At 43.5% G+C, this 19,009-nt stretch overlaps 1 protein-coding gene across 1 annotated transcript in view; it reads left to right on the top strand.

Moving 5' to 3' along the window:
• LOC130290424 (carnitine O-acetyltransferase-like) overlaps positions 1 to 18,314 on the top strand; it is a 44,404-nt gene extending 26,090 nt beyond the window's left edge. The window contains exons 9-14 of the mRNA XM_056538055.1: positions 3,795 to 3,923; positions 5,517 to 5,639; positions 5,728 to 5,863; positions 8,241 to 8,303; positions 13,782 to 13,919; positions 17,440 to 18,314. Of these exons, the coding sequence (XP_056394030.1) occupies positions 3,795 to 3,923; positions 5,517 to 5,639; positions 5,728 to 5,863; positions 8,241 to 8,303; positions 13,782 to 13,919; positions 17,440 to 17,655 (805 nt within the window). The 3' untranslated portion in view covers positions 17,656 to 18,314. The remainder of the gene's footprint in view (positions 1 to 3,794; positions 3,924 to 5,516; positions 5,640 to 5,727; positions 5,864 to 8,240; positions 8,304 to 13,781; positions 13,920 to 17,439) is intronic.
• Positions 18,315 to 19,009: the final 695 nt, after the last annotated feature.

Here is a 19,009-nt window from a genome sequence, read left to right on the forward strand (position 1 = left end):
CACACTGGTTGTGAAACACCGAGTTTGGTAACAAACTCAGTGTTTTGCAACCAGTGTGCCTTCAGCTGTTGCAAAAGCTACAACCCCCAGCATGTACGGACAGCGGAAGGGCATGCTGGGTCTTGTAGTTATGCAACAGCCGGAGGCATACTACATTGGCTGGGGATGCTGGGGATTGTAGTTATGCAACAGCTGGAGACACACTGGTTTACTACTTAACTCAGTGTGCCTTCAACTGTTGCAAAACTACAACTCTCAGCAGTCACCGACAGCCAACGGGCATGCTGGGAGTTGTAGTTATGCAACCACCAGATGCACCACTACAACTCCCAGCATGCACTTTAGCTGATTGTGCAAGCTGGGAGTTTTAGTTACACAACAGCTGAAGGTACACTTTTACATAGAAAGAATGTGCCTTCATCTGTTGCAAAACTACAAGTCCCAGCATACCCATAAGGGCATGCTGGGAGTTGTGGTGGGTCTGCCTCCTGCTGTTGCATAACTACAGCTCCCAGCATGCCCTTGTTGCATGCTGGGAGCTGTTGCTAAGCAACAGCAGGAGGCTGTCACTCACCTCCAACGATCCAGCAGCACAGGTCAGTCCGTCGTCTCCGCCGCCGCCGCTGCTCCTGGGGCCCCGATCCCAACAGGGGCGCCGGGGATCGGTGTCCCCAGCACCGGGGGTCGTCTTCCCGCACCCGCTCACGTCCTCCGGAAGAGGGGCGGAGCGGGTTGCGGGAGTGACACCCGCAGCAGGCGCCCTGATTGGTCGGCCGGTAATCCGGCCGACGAATCAGGGCGATCGTGAGGTGGCACCAGTGCCACCTCACCCCTGCTGGCAATGGCTGTTCGGGGCCGTCTCTGACGGCCCCGATCAGCCAGTAATTCCGGGTCATCGGGTCACTAGAGACCCGATTGACCCGGAATCTGCCGCAGATCGCTGGACTGAATTGTCCAGCGATCTGCGGCAATCGCCGACATGGGGGGACATAATGACCCCCCTGGGCGATATGCCGGGATGCCTGCTGAACGATTTCAGCAGGCATCCGGCTCCGGCTCCCCTCCGGCTAGCGGTGGGGGCCGGAAATGCTCAGGGCGTATCCATACGCCCTCGGTCCTTAAGGACTTGGAAACGGGGGCGTATGGATACGCCCTATGTCCTTAAGGGGTTAAGCACAAATAAAACATAGAAAACTTAATTTTTTTAAAACAAAGTATATTAGAAATATTTTTTTACTTACCATAAGGAGCACAATAACAAAAATGTGTTTTAATGAGAGTGACCCTTTAAGCCCATTAAAGGAGAACTATTGTGTCCAAAAATCCTTTGGATAGGGCATATGTTTTAGATTGCGAGGAGTGTCCAACTGCAAACTCCTGCATGGGACCCCACATGAAGCGGCGGCCCACCGGCTTCCTCCATATATCTCCATGGGAGAGCTGGAGATACAGAGTTCGGCTTTCTCCAGCCCTCCCATAGAGATACATGGAGGGGGTGTGTCAGCCGCCGCTTCGTACAGGGGGCAACATGCCCGGCTCCTGGGGAGAGGCGGGGGTGCCATGCAGGAGATTGCAGGGGGTCCCAGTGGTCGGACCCCCCCCCCCCACCACCACCACCATTTGACACTTATACCCCTATCCCGTACCCTGTGGATAGGGGATACTTTTTTTTTTTTTTATACCGGACTCCTTTAACTCCCGTCCTTCAGGCGGACTCAGTGACGGAGCTCCCTTTAGCGCAGCAAGCCGTCAGGTGTGATCAAGTCCGAAGAACTATATATCTCTTATTTTTTGTGCAACCAATTTTACTTTGCGATTACACCTTTCATTCTACCATAAATTATACTTTGTAACAAAAACATTTTTTGGAGTGGGGGTGGGGGGGGGGGGGGGGGGGAGTTGAGGATAAAAAAAAATCTGCAATGTTTTAGGGGTTTTGTTTTTAAGTCGTGCACTTTACGGCTTAACATGTTTACAGTATGACATGTTTTCTTTATTTTGTAAGTCAATATGATCAAAAGATATCCATATTTAAATAGTTTATGTATTAATTTACTACGTAAAAAAATTAATACATTTGCAATATGTATTCTTAAAATTGCCCTATTCTGACCCCTATAGCTTTTTATTTTTCTATGGGGCTGTTGGAAGGCTCATTGTTTGCGCCGTCATCTGTAGTTTTTATTGGTACCCTTTGTTCTATTTTTATTTACTTTCATCTCATATTTGATGTGACCAAAAATCTGCAATTCTGTTTATATTTTTTCTCTTTTTGTTAACGCCGTTCACCATACGTGATCAATGATATTATATTTTAATAGTTTGGGACAATTCCATACACAGCGTTACCAAATATGTTTTGGTTTAAAAAAAATGTTTTTTTTTAAATGTAAACACATTTTTGGAAAAGCCAAGAGTAAAAACTGGGGAAAAAACTGTGCGGTTGCGCAACCAATCAGTGGCCCAGAAGGGAACAACTAGAATACTTAATGTGAACAGGTTTATTAAAATGTCCAATATATAAACCTATTTTTGGAGCCTCTGCCTCTTTCTTTAGCTAAAAGGACAAAGAAACATTTCTACAATATTGGAATATTGGAAAAGGGTAGTTTGAATTTAAATTAGGGGAGGGGCCTTTAATATAATATATAAATATATATATATAGCAGCAGATAGATACACGGCAGCACTCCCAGATAGTGATTAATTAGTGGCTTTATTAATCACAAAGTGAATATGCGACGTTTTGGCCACCTCACGTGGCCTTCATCAAGCTTGATGAAGGCCACGTGAGGTGGACGAAACATCGCATATTCACTTTGTGATTAATAAAGCCACTAATTAATCACTATCTGGGAGGGCTGCCGTGTATCTATTTGCTGCATAATTTTGGAGTCCGTGGCCAGGATTCAATATATATAATATATATATATATATATATATATATATATATATATATATATATATATATATAATGTATTAAAACATTTTTTTACACTATTTAAGTCCTGTTAGTGCAGCAGTCCCCAACCAATTCCTCATGACCCGCCAACATCCTGGGTTTATCCAGTCACTCCATTAGAATATTACAGGGAAAATGCATCGAGTAATGCAGCGAAAAGTCACTTATCCTTTGGATAGGGGATAAGTTATAGATCACAGGGGGTCCGAGTGCTGGGCGCCCCCGCAATCTCCTGAACGGGGCCCCCCGGCAGTCTGCCGGAAGTGGCAGTTCTGACCCCCGCAGGAAGCCCCCGTGGCTGACACACCACCTCCATCTTTATGGGATACATGGAGGGGGTGTGTTGGCCTGCGCTCCGTGCGGGGGCCAGCATGCCCGTTCCAGCTGGCTGCCGGGGCCCCGTTCAGGAGATCGCGGGGGGTCCCGATCTATAACTTATTCCCTATCCTTTGTATAGGGGATAAATTATTTTTCACTACAGAGCTCCTTTTAAAATCCTGGACTGTTGGTGATTTGGGACCTTTACTCAAGGGGACTTTTATAAGCAATCATTAGATTGCTTATACTAAACAATGCTATGCTATTGCATATCATTGCTCTGTTACATCTGTGCTCTGCTAGGAGTGTCTGCCTGAGGAAGACTGTAAGAGCAGATCACAAAGTGCCAGGAAACCCCTAAAAATATCTCTGTTGGTTACAATCCAGAACAAAGGGGGTTCAGTTATATCTGTGTGATTTGTTCTCTCCTGTGTATAGAACCATGTTTATCCTTATGCAGCCCCCAATATATTGTTATATACAAGCCTCACCCAGTAATGGCCTTTACTTCCAGTTCTCAGGGCCCCAGTCTGCTGCCGCCTCGCACCCCTCTCACCAGGGTTCCTCCGCCAAGAAAGCTGTACTTCAACTTCCCGCCAGAGATCAAGCAACACATAGAACAGGCCAAGCAGAACCTGGACATGTGAGTTTGGGGGGGGGGGGGTTGTTGTCCACAATGGGGGTGTCCTCTCATTGGAATGCAGTGGTTCAATACAAATGAAGAGAAAAAGAACAGAACTTCATTGGCAAAATAAAACTTTTTACTTTGTTTAGTCCATTAAAACACCAATAGTATACAGTCTCAAGCAGGACCAGTGCAGCTTAACGCGTTTCATGGTGACCCAATTAAAGGGCTACTCCTGTGGAAAACATTTTTTTTTTATTTTTTTAAATGAACTGGTGCCAGAAAGTTAAACAGATTTGTAAATTACTTCTATTAATACATCTTAATCCTTTCAGTACTTTTTAGCGGCTGCATGCGACAGAGGAAATTCTTTTCTCTTTGAATTTCTTTTTTGTCTTGTCCACAGTGCTCTCTGCTGACACATAATGCCCGTATAAGGAACTGTGCAGAGCAGGAGAAAATCCCCATAGCAAACCTATGCTGCTCTGGACAGTTCCTGACATGGACAGAGGTGTCAGCAGAGAGCACTGTGGACAAGACAAAAAGAAATTCAAAAAGAAAAGAATTTCCTCTGTGGAGCATACAGCAGCTGCTAAGTACTAAAAGGATTAAGATTTTTTAATAGAAGTCATTTACAAATCTGTAGAACTTTCTGGCACCAGTTCATTTAAAAAAAAAAAAAAAAAAAAGTTTTCCACCGTGGGTCATCACGAAATGCGTTAACCTGTGCTGTTCCTGCTTGAGACTGTATTATATTGTTTTAATGGACTAAATAAAATAAAAAGTTTTTTATCATGCCAATGAAGTGCTTTTCTTCTTCTCTTCATCTACGAGAACTGGTTGCCCCACCTAAAAGATCCTTAAAGGGGTACTCCGGTGGAAAAAAAAATATTTTCAAATCAACTGGTGCTAGAAAGTTATAAAGATTTGTAAATTCCTTCTAGATAAAGATCTTAATTCTTACAGTTCTTATCAGCTGCTGTATGCTCCACAGGAAGTTGTGTAGTTCTTTCCAGTCTGACCACAGTGCTCTCTGCTGACACCTCTGTCCGTGTCAGGAACTGTCCAGAGCAGGAGAGTTTTGCTATGGGGATTTGCTGATGCTCCGGACAGTTCCTGACATGGACAGAGGTGGCAGCAGAGAGCACTGTGGTCAGAATTGAAAGAACTACACAACTTCCTCTGGAGCATACAGCAGCTGATAAGTACTGGAAGGATTAAGATTTTTTAATAGAAGTAATTTACAAATCTGTATAACTTTCTGGCACCAGTTGATTTGAAAACATTTGTTTTCCTCCGGAGTACCCCTTTAATTTGCTGGTCGCATAAATGATGGTCAGAGCGGGGGCTTCTTTTATGACGAGTTTCTCTGCTGTGGATCATAAAGAAGAGGTTCAGCCCTACTGCGGTGGTTTCCAAGCTGTGCACATCCTGATGTGGCAAAACTACAACTCCCAGCATGCCCGGACAGCCGTTGGCTGTCCGGGCATGCTGAGAGTTGTAGTTTTGCAACATCTGGATGTCCACAGTTTTGGAGACCACTGGACTAGTGGGACCTATAGACAGGTTTTCATGACACAATTTTGACTGCCCGTTTCTCGCCTCCTTCAGATTGGTGAATGATCTGGACATCTGCTGTTTCTCCTTTCCTGATTTCGGGAAAAAATTTCCGAAGAGGTACGACATGAGCCCCGGTGCGTTCCTGCAAATCTGCCTGCAGCTGGCACATTACAGGTACAGTAGGTGCAGCGGGGGGGGGTGCGGAGATCTGTGTTACCGGCAAATAACGCTCGCCATGCTGACATTTCGCCTGTTTGCGCAGGTTACACGGCTCGCTATGTGCAACCATCGAGGTAGTGTCGCTACGTGTGTTTCAACGGGGGCGTTCCGACGTCGTACGTTGCTCCTCCCCTGAAGCGCTGGAATTTGTTCAAGCAGCAGATGACCCAAATAAATCGGTAGGTGCCGGGTAGGGCTGTGTCGTGTGATATAACCACAAGGGGGAGCTGTGGCCCAAAAGTGCTAATCAAATGGGTTCCCACTGTTTGGACTCTAGGAGGAATCTATGGTAAAATCTGTCAGCAAGTGCTCAGTCTCCCTGCAGCGCCACCACAGGCAGATAAAGCAGTACACACAGTTATTATTGATATCAATAGGTTGTCCGTGCAATGTATGGACATGCCGGGTCCTCCAGAGAAAGAGACGCTCTTTGTAGTTGCTCTTCATTTCATCACTATATGGGGCACTCCATTACTTATGCCCTATCCTGCAAATAGGGGATAAGTGTCTGATAGGGGGGCCCATTTTTCCCTGTGCATGGATCGGCATTCCATGCATTTTCTATGGTAGATACATGGGCGCTGTATATCTCTGGTGCATACACGGTGCTTGGAGTGCCGCTTTATGTACAGAGAGAGACGGGGCCCCTGTTCTAGACATCCTGCGATAGTGGAAAAGTTTTAAAGTAGCGGAGTACCCCTTTAAAGGGAAACTTTAATTTTTTTTTTTTTTTTAAATTGGCAAAAATGGCAATGAGTTATAAAGGGTGAAATCTTCTTTCTCACTAGGAGGTGAGCTGAGTATTCGTTCACAGCTTCTACTTCTTTCTCACTATATGAAAAGTTTTCATCGGTCGGGGTCTAAGTGTTAAGACACCAACCGGTTAGCAGAACAAGCTGTGTTCTATGAGAGTGAGATGGTTCGATAAATTTGCATTATAAGACCATCTAGGTCATGTTACTGTGGTGTTGTTAGGGTGTTATGGGAGGTGTAAGGAGCAGATGGTGTTTCCCAGGGGTAGATGGTATTAACTCTTTCGTGTTTGTGACGCCAGGGCGTGGTTTTCCTATGTAACCACCTGAAGGTGGAACCGCTAGTCCTAGGTTAGGCAGGGACAAATAAGAGTCCAAGGCCAGGTTAAGGATAATGGTAGCTTTTACTGTGGTAGATAGATGGTACAGTCTAAACAGTTCGGCCAGGATCCCAGGAGAGGTGACCAGTAACACAGGGGACCCCGCAGCTTGCTAGGACTATAAGTGCAGGCCACGCTGACTACAATTGACTTTTCTGTAGATGATGACAGATGATAAAGACGACTTAACTTACTGACTTGTGGCTGCAATTTAGGTTGAGGCCTCCAGATGTGCTGAACACTGACCCTGAGACGTCTGGACTGGACCGAACCTCAGCAGGAAAGAATCACGAGAGAGATTGTAGTACCTCCCCCTCTTATAAAGGGGACTGAGCAATGAACCCATAGGCCAACTGCGGGTCATCTGGTCACCTGGTGCTCTCTGGGTAACAAACATATGACTTAAACATGTGACAAACATTATCATGTGACTAACAATTATGTGACCCACTTCAAAGGTCCTTTACACTTATTATACAACCCATTCACATTATGGGGGAACACTGCAGGAGAGCCCTGAGGACGTACAGGGTCTCAACCCGACAGGACTGTAGGAGCATATCCCGTACTGGGACATCACATTACACAATGCAGTAAGAGAACCCGCTGAGAGTTCAGGCCGTCATAGACATGAATGGAGGGGCGTGGTGTGACGTCACAAGGGGGCGTGGCATGATGTCATGTTTCCAGTCCCGGAAACCCAGCTGTTTCCGAGATGAGCAGCATGGGGTGCACTGGGTCCAATGGCGGGACCCCCATGATCAGACATTTCTATGAGTAGAATACCCCATTAACACTAAGACCCCGACTAATGAAAACTTTTTATAATTACTATAATTATCGGTCTTGGTGCTGAGACCCCCGCCAATCGCGAGATATAGCCTGGTGAGTCTATGGAGCCATCACTTGGGAGTCAGATGGACCGTGCTCCGAGCCCGAAGAGAAGCGCGCTACTGCTGCACACTTTACCCAGCTATCTAATGAACAGTAGGGGTCTCAGCACTCAGACCCAGACCAATCAAACATTTATTAAATTTAGTCTTTTAAACCCACCCTCACCTACTTCTGCTCACGCAGCTAATGTGTTTGTTACAGTGTATCAGTCCTGGCAATCTTTTTGCACTACATACAGCAGCATTAATCATCCTCTTCTCTTAGATCAGTGGTCTCACACCGGTGGCCAATGGCTGTCCGGGCATGCTGGGAGTTGTAGTTTTTCCACAGCTGGAGGTCCACCAAGGTCTTAGACTACAGACTGATTGCTTTGAGCTACACTGATACATTGCAACAAACTCAGCTGTGTAAACAATGAGCAGATCGGGAAGGTTTCCGAGGTTTAAAGAAGCATGATTTAATTTACTTACAGCAAGCAGAAGTTTTACATTGATACCTCCATTAAATAAATACTCTTTCTCTTTGCACAGGCAGAAGAAAAGTTCGCCTTCTTGGTAAGAGCGATAGACAGTCACAAAGCATCCAGAGAGCAGGTGGGATTTCCCATGATCCTTTGCACCCAGTGTGTCGCTGACTGTGTCCCTCTCTCTTATTTCTCTCCGTTTCATGAATCGCATTAGACGCAGCTTTTCTTGCCTTGAAAGAAATCGCCTTCATCACAAAGTTCATGTTAATGTCGTGTCATGCCGGCGATAACCAGTAGGTGGAGCTAGTCTATTTCGGGTGTAGTGGACTTTTCTTGTTACAGCATGGACTTCTCACTCTGATAGTAGCTTCCTAAAACAAAGATCGTCAAACTATGGACCACTCTAGCTGTTGCAAAACTACAACTCCCAACATGCCCCAAATATGTTACATTTTGGGCTATGTTTACACCATCTTTATTCTATACTTTGGAGGAGTGTTCCCCAAATTATGCCTACACTGTATAGTCCTGATGTATGTCACCATATAGCCATAACTTAACATTAAAGAAGCACTCTGGGTTGTTTTTTGCCCATATCATGCACACTCATCCATGTGTTTCAATACTGTAACTGGGTCATGTGACCACACGTCTGACCCACCTAAAATCACAGTGTTTAATGTGTCAGAGGAAGCAGATCAGCTGACTTCCTGTGAACTACAGGATGACATTATCACCTATTTAATCCATCCTGAAGATCACAGATCCCTCCCCACCCAGCTCTATCTGTATACTGCTGCTATCTTTATGGGTTCAGGATATATAGTAGTTATACATCTCACCTCCAGCTCTATCTGTATACTTCTGCTATCTCTATGGGATCAGGATATATAGTAGTTATACATCTCCCCTCCAGCCCTATTTGTATACTGCTGCTGCTTTCTCTATGGGATCAGGATATATAGTAGTTATAAACCTCCCCTCCAGATCTTTGTATACTGCTGCTATCTGTATAGGATCAGGATATATAGTAGTTATACACCTCCCCTCCAGCTCTATCTGTATACTGCTGCTATCTGTATAGGATCAGGATATATAGTAGTTATACACGTCCCCTCCAGCTCTATCTGTATACTGCTGCTGCTATCTCTATGGGATCAGGATATACAGTATAGTAGTTATACACCTCCCCTCCAGCTCTATCTGTATCCTGCTGCTGCTGTCTCTATAAGATCAGTATATATAGTTGTTCTACACCTCCCATCCAGCTCTATCTGTATACTGCTGCTGCTGTCTCTATGGGATCAGGATATATATAGTAGTTATACACCTCCCCTCCAGCTCTATCTGTATACTGCTGCTATCTCTATGGGATCAGGATACATAGTAGTTATAAACCTCCTCTCCAGTTCTATCTGTATACTGCTGCTGCTATCTCTATGGGATCAGGATACATAGTAGTTATACACCTCCCCTCCAGTTCTATCTGTATACTGCTGCTGCTATCTCTATGGGATCAGGATACATAGTAGTTATACACCTCCCCTCCACAGTTGTGCAAATCACTGTAAAAATATGTTTTAACACAATTTAAAATAAATTGCAGCAAAAACAGCAAAAATACAATAAAAATGTGTTAACAATGTTTTAGTAATTTATCGTGTGAACATGGCCTAAAGACTTCAAATCTGCATAAAACCCCTTTTATTGTGACTATAGGTCAAATCACTTTCTCCTCATGAACTCTGAATAAGAAAACCCATCAAAACTGCACAGACAGTGAACTAATCCCAACACATTTATGAGTCTGAGTTAACCTGGGTGACCTCTAGCACCAGCAGTCTAATTAGATGACCCGATGCAATTATGAGACTCCACCCCCCCCCCCCCCTCTCTCTCTGCAAAGCCAGACCAGAGGATTCATGGAAAATGTAGGCAGCATTAGGAAATCATTTCAGTGTTGGAATTGCAACCAGTATGGCTGAAAGCCCCAAACCTGCCACATCAGCTAAAACAAGTAAGCACAAGGCATACACAAGAACCTCTACATTATTCTCTAATAATAGCAAAAAAAAATAAAAAATCCTAAAGTGCTTTTTTAATGTTGAAATCTTGCTACAGTAGTCTCCGGATATGACATAAATACTGGTGACATCACTATCACTGATTTCCGGAGAGAGATCATGTCCCTTTGGCACTGCTCAGAGATTTGTAACTAGAACTTTCTGAGCAGTATCAAAAAGGGTCAATACGGAAATTCGTGGTGGTCCGAAATCCCAGACTTGTCACTTGTATCTATGACCTATCAGAAAATCACTTTGAATGGAGTTCTCCTTTAAAGGGGTACTCCAGTGGAATTATTTTTTTTTGTAATTATCTGGTGTCAGAAAGTTAAACAGATTTGCAAATTACTTCTATTTAAAAATCATATTCCTTCCAGTACTTATCAGCTGCTGTATACTACAGAGGAAGTTGTGTAGTTCTTTCCAGTCTGACCTCAGTTCTCTCTGCTGACACCTCTGTCCATGTCAGGAACTGTCCTGAGTAGAAGCAAATCCCCATAGCAAACCTATACTGCCCTGAACAGTTCCTGGTGTCAGCAGAGAGCACTGGGGATGTCAGACTGGAAAGAACTACACAACTTCTTCTGGAGCATACAGCAGTGGATAAGTACTGGAAGGATTAAGATTTTTAAAGGGGTATGTCAGGAAAAACAGAAAAGGGGGTATGTCAGGAAAAACAGTTAAACAGATTTGTAAATTACTTCTAATAAAATGTTTTAATCCTTCCAATAATTATCAGCTGCTGAAGTTGAGTTGTTCTTTTCTGTCTGGCAACAGTGCTCTCTGCTGACATCTCTGTTTGTCTCGGGAACTGCACAGAGTAGAAGAGGTTTGCTATGGGGATTTGTTTCTACTCTGGACTGTTCCCAAGACAGGCGTCATCAGAGAGCACTTAGACAGAAAAGATCAACTCAACTTCAGCAGCTCACAAGTATTGAAAGGATTAAAAAAAAATTAATAGAAGTAATTTACAAATCTGTTTAACTTTCTGGAGCCAGTTGATATATATATATGTAAAAAAAAAAGGGTTTTCCTGGATAACCCCTTTAAAGGGGTACTCCGCCCCTGGCATCTTATCAGATAAGATGTCAGATCGCCGGGCTCCTGCTGCTGGGGACCCCTGGGATCGCCGCTGCGGCACCCCGCTGTCATTACTGCACAGAGCGAGTTCGCTCTGTGCGTAATGACTGGCGATATAGGGGCCGGAGCAGCGTGACGTCATGGCTCCGTCCCTCATGACATCACGGCCTGTCCCCTTAATGCAAGTCTATGGCAGGGGGCGTGACGACCGCCACGCCCCCTCCCATAGACTTGTATTGAGGGGGCGGGCCGTGACGTCACGAGGGGCGGAGCCGTGACGTAACGATGCTCCGGCCCCTGTATTGCCCGTCATTAAGTGCAGAGCTATCTCGCTCTGCGCAGTAATGATAGCGGGGTGCTGCAGCGGCGATCCTGGGGTCCCCAGCAGCGGGACCCCGGCGATCTGACATCTTATCCCCTTTCCTTTGGATAGGGGGATAAGATGTCTAGGGGCGGAGTACCCCTTTAAATAGAAGTAATTTACAAATCTGTTTAACTTTCTGACACCAGTTGACTTAAAAAAAAATAAAAAATAAAATGTTTTCCCCCCGGAGTACCCCTTTAAGTAGATTCTACGTTGCCGGCTACTTTTACAGTCTTGTGCATGGATATGGAGTGGACACGTGATGTTGGCATGAGTTGTGCTGGATTGTGTGTCGCTGTATTTACTGGGGGGGGGGGTTTACAGTCTTACGCCCCCTCGGAATACATCCTCAAATGCATGGAGGTATATATTCATGGTATATGTATGTATACAGTGCAGTCATACATGTGTATGGCGTATGATGCATGTCCAGGCAGTATGACCCTTTTCTGCTGATATTCCTTCTTTGCTTCTATTTACACAGGTGATTTTTTTTTTTTTTTTGTGCAATGGAGGAACATGTCGGCACTAGGGCCGATCGGAAATGCGCCGTCTCCATAGACAGTAATCCATTTCTGAGGGGATCCAGCAGAAACAATTGGCATGTCAGTTCTTTCTGCGGAGGCCAGAAATGAAATTTCTGCTGCAGAATTTTCTGCCGTGGAGAGTCCCATTGAAAACAATCAGACTCTGCCGCAAGGGAATTTCCGCCCAGAAATTCCGCCGTGTGAACAAGGCCTTAAAGGGGTTGCCTAAGGAAAAATTGCAGAAAATTGACCCGTAATCACTAATGACGTGGCAGGGAAGACGTGGTATAATGAAGCACCCCCCAGGTTGTAAAACTACAACTCCCAGCATGCCCGGACAGCCGTTGGCTGTCCGGGCATGCTGAGAGTTGTAGTTTTGCAACAGCTGGAGGAACCCTGTGACAGACCTTCTGCCTGTTCTCCACCATGGGAAATACAGTGCGGGGACAGAAAACTGAGCCTGTCAATATGGGATTATATAAGGTCATGGCCTGTGATCTGCAAAATGAGCTTTATTATTATTATTATTATTATTATTATTATTATTAATTATTTATTATTATTATTTATTATTACGGTATTTATTATTATTTATTATTTATTCATTATTATTCATTATTATTCATTATTATTATAGATGAGCGAATCGAATCTGACGAAGTCGAATTTGTTCTGAATTTCGTGAAAAATTCGATTCAGACCAAATCCGAACTTAGACTGGATTCTAAATAAGAAATTTCTTCATTAGCGACACCCCCGCGATCGTCCTGTATAATGTATAGATGCGAGCGGCTTTCTCCTGCGCTCGCATCTCTGCAATAGATAGGACGATCGCAACGGGTGTCAGGAGTGACACCCTGGGCGATCTGTCTATTAGCACAAGTACTGCTACTCCCATCATGGAACAGTCTGTTCGATGCTGGGAGTAGTAGTACTACTACCTAAAAAATGTAAAAAAAAAAAAAACACACACACATTTTATGAAACATTATTAAAATACATTACTAATAAAAATTTGCAGAGAATTTATTTGGATTGAATCTTTTATTTTTTTTTTTTTTTTTTATTTGATGAATCGGCTGAATCGAATTTTTCTAAAATTCGCTCATCTAATTATTATTATAATAATGTATTTTTGTGTTTTATTATTCTCATTATTATTTTGTTATTATTAATAACAATATTAATAAAATAACAATACAAATAAAAAATAATAATAATTGTTTTTATTATTATTAATAACAAATAATAGTAATAATAATAATAATACAAATTATTAATTATTTCAATAGAGCAGACAAGATGAACATAGAAATTTATGGCTGCCTGGTTACTGTGCACATTACAAGAGGAAGTGCTGAGAACAGCGCGCCCTAACCTAGTATTACTGAATATAAATAGGGCGATGTATGGGGAACATGAAACATGTCAGGAGATGCAATACCGGCCACAGCCTATATACAAGTGTGGCGCTGTTCCTGGGAAAGAAAGAAAACACAAGGACACCATTTATTTTCAGCTCTTACACAGCTCCTTTAACTCAGGTTATGTTCGCTTATTTGCCCACACAGGTGTTACAGGGGCAGTCCGTAGATGGCGCTATCCTGGCCCTGAAGATGTTGTGTATCTCCTCGGGGATGGCCCTACCATCTCTTTTCATGGACACATCCTATGCGATGTCTACCCACTGGAAGCTCTTCACTGGACAGGTCTGTAAATGGTGCTAATATGCACTATATATATATATATATATATATATATATATATATATATATATATATATATATATATATATATATATTATCTTCATAGCTTTGTTTTTCTGCATAGAAAATGTAATTCAATATATAAACAGTATGTGGCAAGCATCTAGCTCCCTCCAGTGGCTGTTTGAAGTCTTAGGCTGCATTCACACCACGTTTTTGCAATACAGTTCCCGTATCAGGTTTTTGATGAAAATCGGATTCCTCTAAACCTGACTAAACTGTATCAAAACGTGTGTACAAATTTTTACCCCATATAAGGTTGAAAACCGTATACGTGTTTGAAAAATGATGACCAGTTGCATCCATTTTTTAACCCCTTAAGGACCAGGGGTTTTTCCGTTTTTGCATTTTCGTTTTTTGCTCCTTGCCTTTAAAAAAATCATAGCTCTTTAAATTTTGCACCTAAAAATCCATATGATGGCTTATTTTTTGCGCCACCAATTCTACTTTGTAATGACGTAAGTCATTTTGCCCAAAAATCTACGGTGAAACGGAAAAAAAAAATCATTGTGTGACAAAATTGAAAAAAAAAACGCTGTTTTGTAAATTTTGGGGGCTTCCGTTTCTACGTAGTACATTTTTCGGTAAAAATGACACCTTATCTTTATTCTGTAGGTCCATACGATTAAAATGATCCCCTACTTATATAGGTTTGATTTTGTCGCACTTCTGGAAAAAATCATAACTACATGCAGGAAAATTAATATGTTTAAAATTGTCATTTTCTGACCCCTATAACTTTTTTATTTTTCCATGTATGGGGCGGTATGAGGGCTCATTTTTTGCGCCGTGATCTGAAGTTTTTAACGGTACCATTTTTGCATTGATCCAACTTATTGATCGCTTTTTATTCATTTTCAAATGATCTAAAAAGTGACCAAAAATGCACAATTTTGGACTTTGGAATTTTTTTGCGCGCACGCCATTGACCGAGCGGTTTAATTAATGATATATTTTTATAATTCGGACATTTCCGCACGCGGTGATACCATATATGTTTATTTTTATTTTTATTTACACTGTTTTTTTTTTATTGGAAAAGGGGGGGTGATTCAAACTTTTAATAGGGGAGGAGTTAAATGATCTTTATTCACTTTTTTTCCCCACTTTTTTTTTGCAGTGTTATAGGTCCCATAGGGACCTATAACACTGCACACACTGATCATTGTTATCCCATAGGGACTTATAACACTGCACACACTGATTATTGTTATCCCATAGGGACTTATAACACTGCACACACTGATCATTGTTATCCCATAGGGACCTATAACACTGCACACACTGATCATTGTTATCCCATAGGGACCTATAACACGGCACACACTGATCTTCTATGTTGATCACTGGTTTCTCATAGGAAACCAGTGATCAACGATTCTGCCGCATGACTGCTCAGGCCTGGATCTCAGGCACTGAGCAGTCATTCGGCGATCGGACAGCGAGGAGGCAGGTAGGGGCCCTCCCGCTGTCCTGTCAGCTGTTTGGGATGCCGCGATTAGCCGCGGCTATCCCGAAATGCCCAACTGAGCTAGCCGGCAACTTTCACTTTCGCTTTTAGCTCTGAGCGCGCGGCTAAAGGGTTAATAGCGCGCGGCGCCACGATCGGCGCTGCGCGCTATTAGAGGCGGGTCCCGGCTTCCCTATGACGCCGGGCCCGCCGTGATATGACGCGGGGTTACTGTGTAACCCCGTGTTATATCAGGAGAGCAGGACCAAGGACGTACCGGTACGTCCTTGGTCCTTAAGGGGTTAAGAAAAAAAGTATACGTTTTTAACTTTTCACTCCATTTTGAATAAAGTTTCACTTGTTTGATTGAAATTCCAAGAAAAAAAACAGTGCAAAGTCAAAAACCGTATGGTGAAAACCGGATGGAACCGTACGCACATACAGTTCTGTACGGTTCCCATTGACTCCCATGTTAAAAAAAAAAAACGTATACGGTTTAATACGGTTTTTCACCCGGACCAAAAAACGTAGTAGACTTAAGTTTTGGGTACGGGTAAAAAAAAAAATGGACAAAACCGTATAAAACGCAAAACGGACTAAACCGGATGATGCGTTTGACATACGGTTTATAATGTTAAGTCAATGCATACGGTTTTCTATACGGTTCCATACAGTTTTTAACCTTGAAACCGTGTACGGGAGCTGTATAGCAAAAACGTGGTGTGCGTGCAGCCTTAGCAGGTTTTATCCATTCAAAGACGAGCAGCAGAGATCTTTAAAAATTGCAAGGAATTTAATTGCTAAATAAATTTGAACTCTCCAGGAAATTATCATTATGTGTTTTTTTTTTTTTTTTTGTTTTTTTTTAAAGTGTACCTGTTGTGGATAAAAAAAATTAAATTAAATAAAAAAAAACTTTTGAGTTGTCATAAAGAAATATCAAAAGTTTTTATCGGTTTGAGTGTTCAAACCCCGGCCGATCATGAAAACGAGCCAAGCAAAGTGCGCCATTTGAGTGTTCCCTCCTGGCTCTGTGTCACATGACCAGGATGGACTCCTTATGTAAGTCTATGGGGCCATCCTGGTCTCATACACACACAGCACGCTTCTCTACCTGCTTTCTCTTGTGATCGGTGGGGGTCTAAAGACTCATACACGTCAAAAGTGTGTGTTTGTTTTTTATTTAGTTTTTTTTCAGGTACACTTTAAAGCATGGAATAAAATTGGGGAAAAAAAGACAAACCCAGACCTCAAGGACAGTGATAATAATTCATTTGGGTTCAATAATAATGAAATAATAAAAATGATTGGCTGAGACCGTGCTTCAAATATCAATGAATAGAATTTATTAAAGCTTACCTGTCATATCACGGAAAATATAATGCCTCTATATGTTACTCATTAGGTCGTAGATTCTTTCAATGTCTTTTTATTTGTCTAGCTTGTGTATTTAGCTCAAAAGTTCCTCTGTTCTGCTGCTCACTCATTCTGACATCCACTGCTCATGAAGGGGGCGTGTCCAAGGCAATTCACTTCCTCCCTGAGTCTGCTGTGCTGTGCTTGGTCTCCATATCCAATCACTGCAGGCTGCTCTGTAACTCTCTCCTCTCACAGGAGTCTGATTGGACAAAAGTGAGCACAGAGGAGTGCTAGTCCCGCCCTCACTTCCTGGACATTATCCCTGCCTGTGCTTCAACTGGGACAATGATGCTGCAGCCGGACAGGATTATGTTCCCTTCCTATTCCCTACACGAGTGTTTCCCAACCGTGGTGCCTTCAGTTAATGCAAAACTACAATTCCCAGCATGCCCGGACAGCCTTCGGCTGTCCGGGCATGCTGGGAATTGTAGTTTTGCAACAGCTGGAGGCTCCCTGCTTGGGAAACACTGCTATAGAGAATAGGTAGGGAAGGCTATTGATAAAGCAAAGAACCACAGATATTTGGGAGTTTCCTAAACCTCCCCCACTGAACCTTCATAGGACTTACTGTCCCCATCTCTCTGACTCTTGCAGGTGTCCTCTAAGGTGGACTGTGTAATGTGCTACGGGCCCTTGGTTCCAGACGGGTACAGTGTCTGCTTTGCCCCTTCCCAGGACAGCATCACCGTGTGCGTCTCTGCCTTTGACTGCTGCCAGGAGACCGATGCCGAGAGGCTTTCGGACAGCCTGCAGGGGGCACTGAGAGACGTCCGCGGGTTAATCTTGGCGTGCCGACCGGCGGAGGAGTAGAGTGCCCCCTTAATCACTTCAATTTATAACATCGGTGGCAGGAAATGTGCTTGGTATTTATTCTGAAAATGTACATGACATGAGCGACGCTGTGTAACCCTGTACCGCCAAATGTGTAAAGAACAAATGACGCCAATAACCGGTATAGCCACATGTAAACAACATGTGGTCATGTGACTTAATCACGTGACCTCGCTGCATGCTCTACTGCCTATGCCCCAAGTTATACATTACCGAGGTGCTATTCTTTACATACAGCCTGTAAGAAGTGCAGGGAGCGGAGGTGGTTTAGGTGAACCCCTTGTATATAAAGCTGAGTGGTAACCAATATATAGCTGTCCATACATCTGTACCCTTTATCCTCATACCCCCGCTATTATCATCTGTCCCATTATAGCTGCCTCATTCATTTAACCTGTTATTGATGCTGCACCCATTTACCCCATTATATCTGTTGCATTTTTCGACCCCGTTATAAATGTGGTCTCCTTCTACCCCATTATAAATGTGGTCTCCTTCTACCCCGTTATAAATGTGGTCTCCTTCTACCCCGTTATAAATGTGGTCTCCTTCTACCCCGTTATAAATGTCGTCTCCTTCTGCCCCGTTATAAATGTGGTCTCCTTCTGCCCCGTTATAAATGTCGTCTCCTTCTGCCCCGTTATAAATGTCGTCTCCTTCTGCCCCGTTATAAATGTCGTCTCCTTCTGCCCCGTTATAAATGTCGTCTCCTTCTGCCCCGTTATAAATGTCGTCTCCTTCTGCCCCGTTATAAATGTCGTCTCCTTCTGCCCCGTTATAAATGTCGTCTCCTTCTGCCCCGTTATAAATGTCGTCTCCTTCTGCCCCGTTATAAATGTGGTCTCCTTCTGCCCCGTTATAAATGTGGTCTCCTTCTGCCCCGTTATAAATGTGGTCTCCTTCTGCCCCGTTATAAATGTGGTCTCCTTCTGCCCCGTTATAAATGTGGTCTCCTTCTGCCCCGTTATAAATGTGGTCTCCTTCTGCCCCGTTATAAATGTGGTCTCCTTCTGCCCCGTTATAAATGTGGTCTCCTTCTGCCCCGTTATAAATGTGGTCTCCTTCTGCCCCGTTATAAATGTGGTCTCCTTCTGCCCCGTTATAAATGTCGTCTCCTTCTGCCCCGTTATAAATGTCGTCTCCTTCTGCCCCGTTATAAATGTGGTCTCCTTCTGCCCCGTTATAAATGTGGTCTCCTTCTGCCCCGTTATAAATGTCGTCTCCTTCTGCCCCGTTATAAATGTGGTCTCCTTCTGCCCCGTTATAAATGTGGTCTCCTTCTGCCCCGTTATAAATGTCGTCTCCTTCTGCCCCGTTATAAATGTCGTCTCCT

The sequence above is a fragment of the Hyla sarda genome, chromosome 9 (genome assembly GCF_029499605.1).
Source record: "Hyla sarda isolate aHylSar1 chromosome 9, aHylSar1.hap1, whole genome shotgun sequence".
Lineage (NCBI taxonomy): Eukaryota > Metazoa > Chordata > Amphibia > Anura > Hylidae > Hyla > Hyla sarda.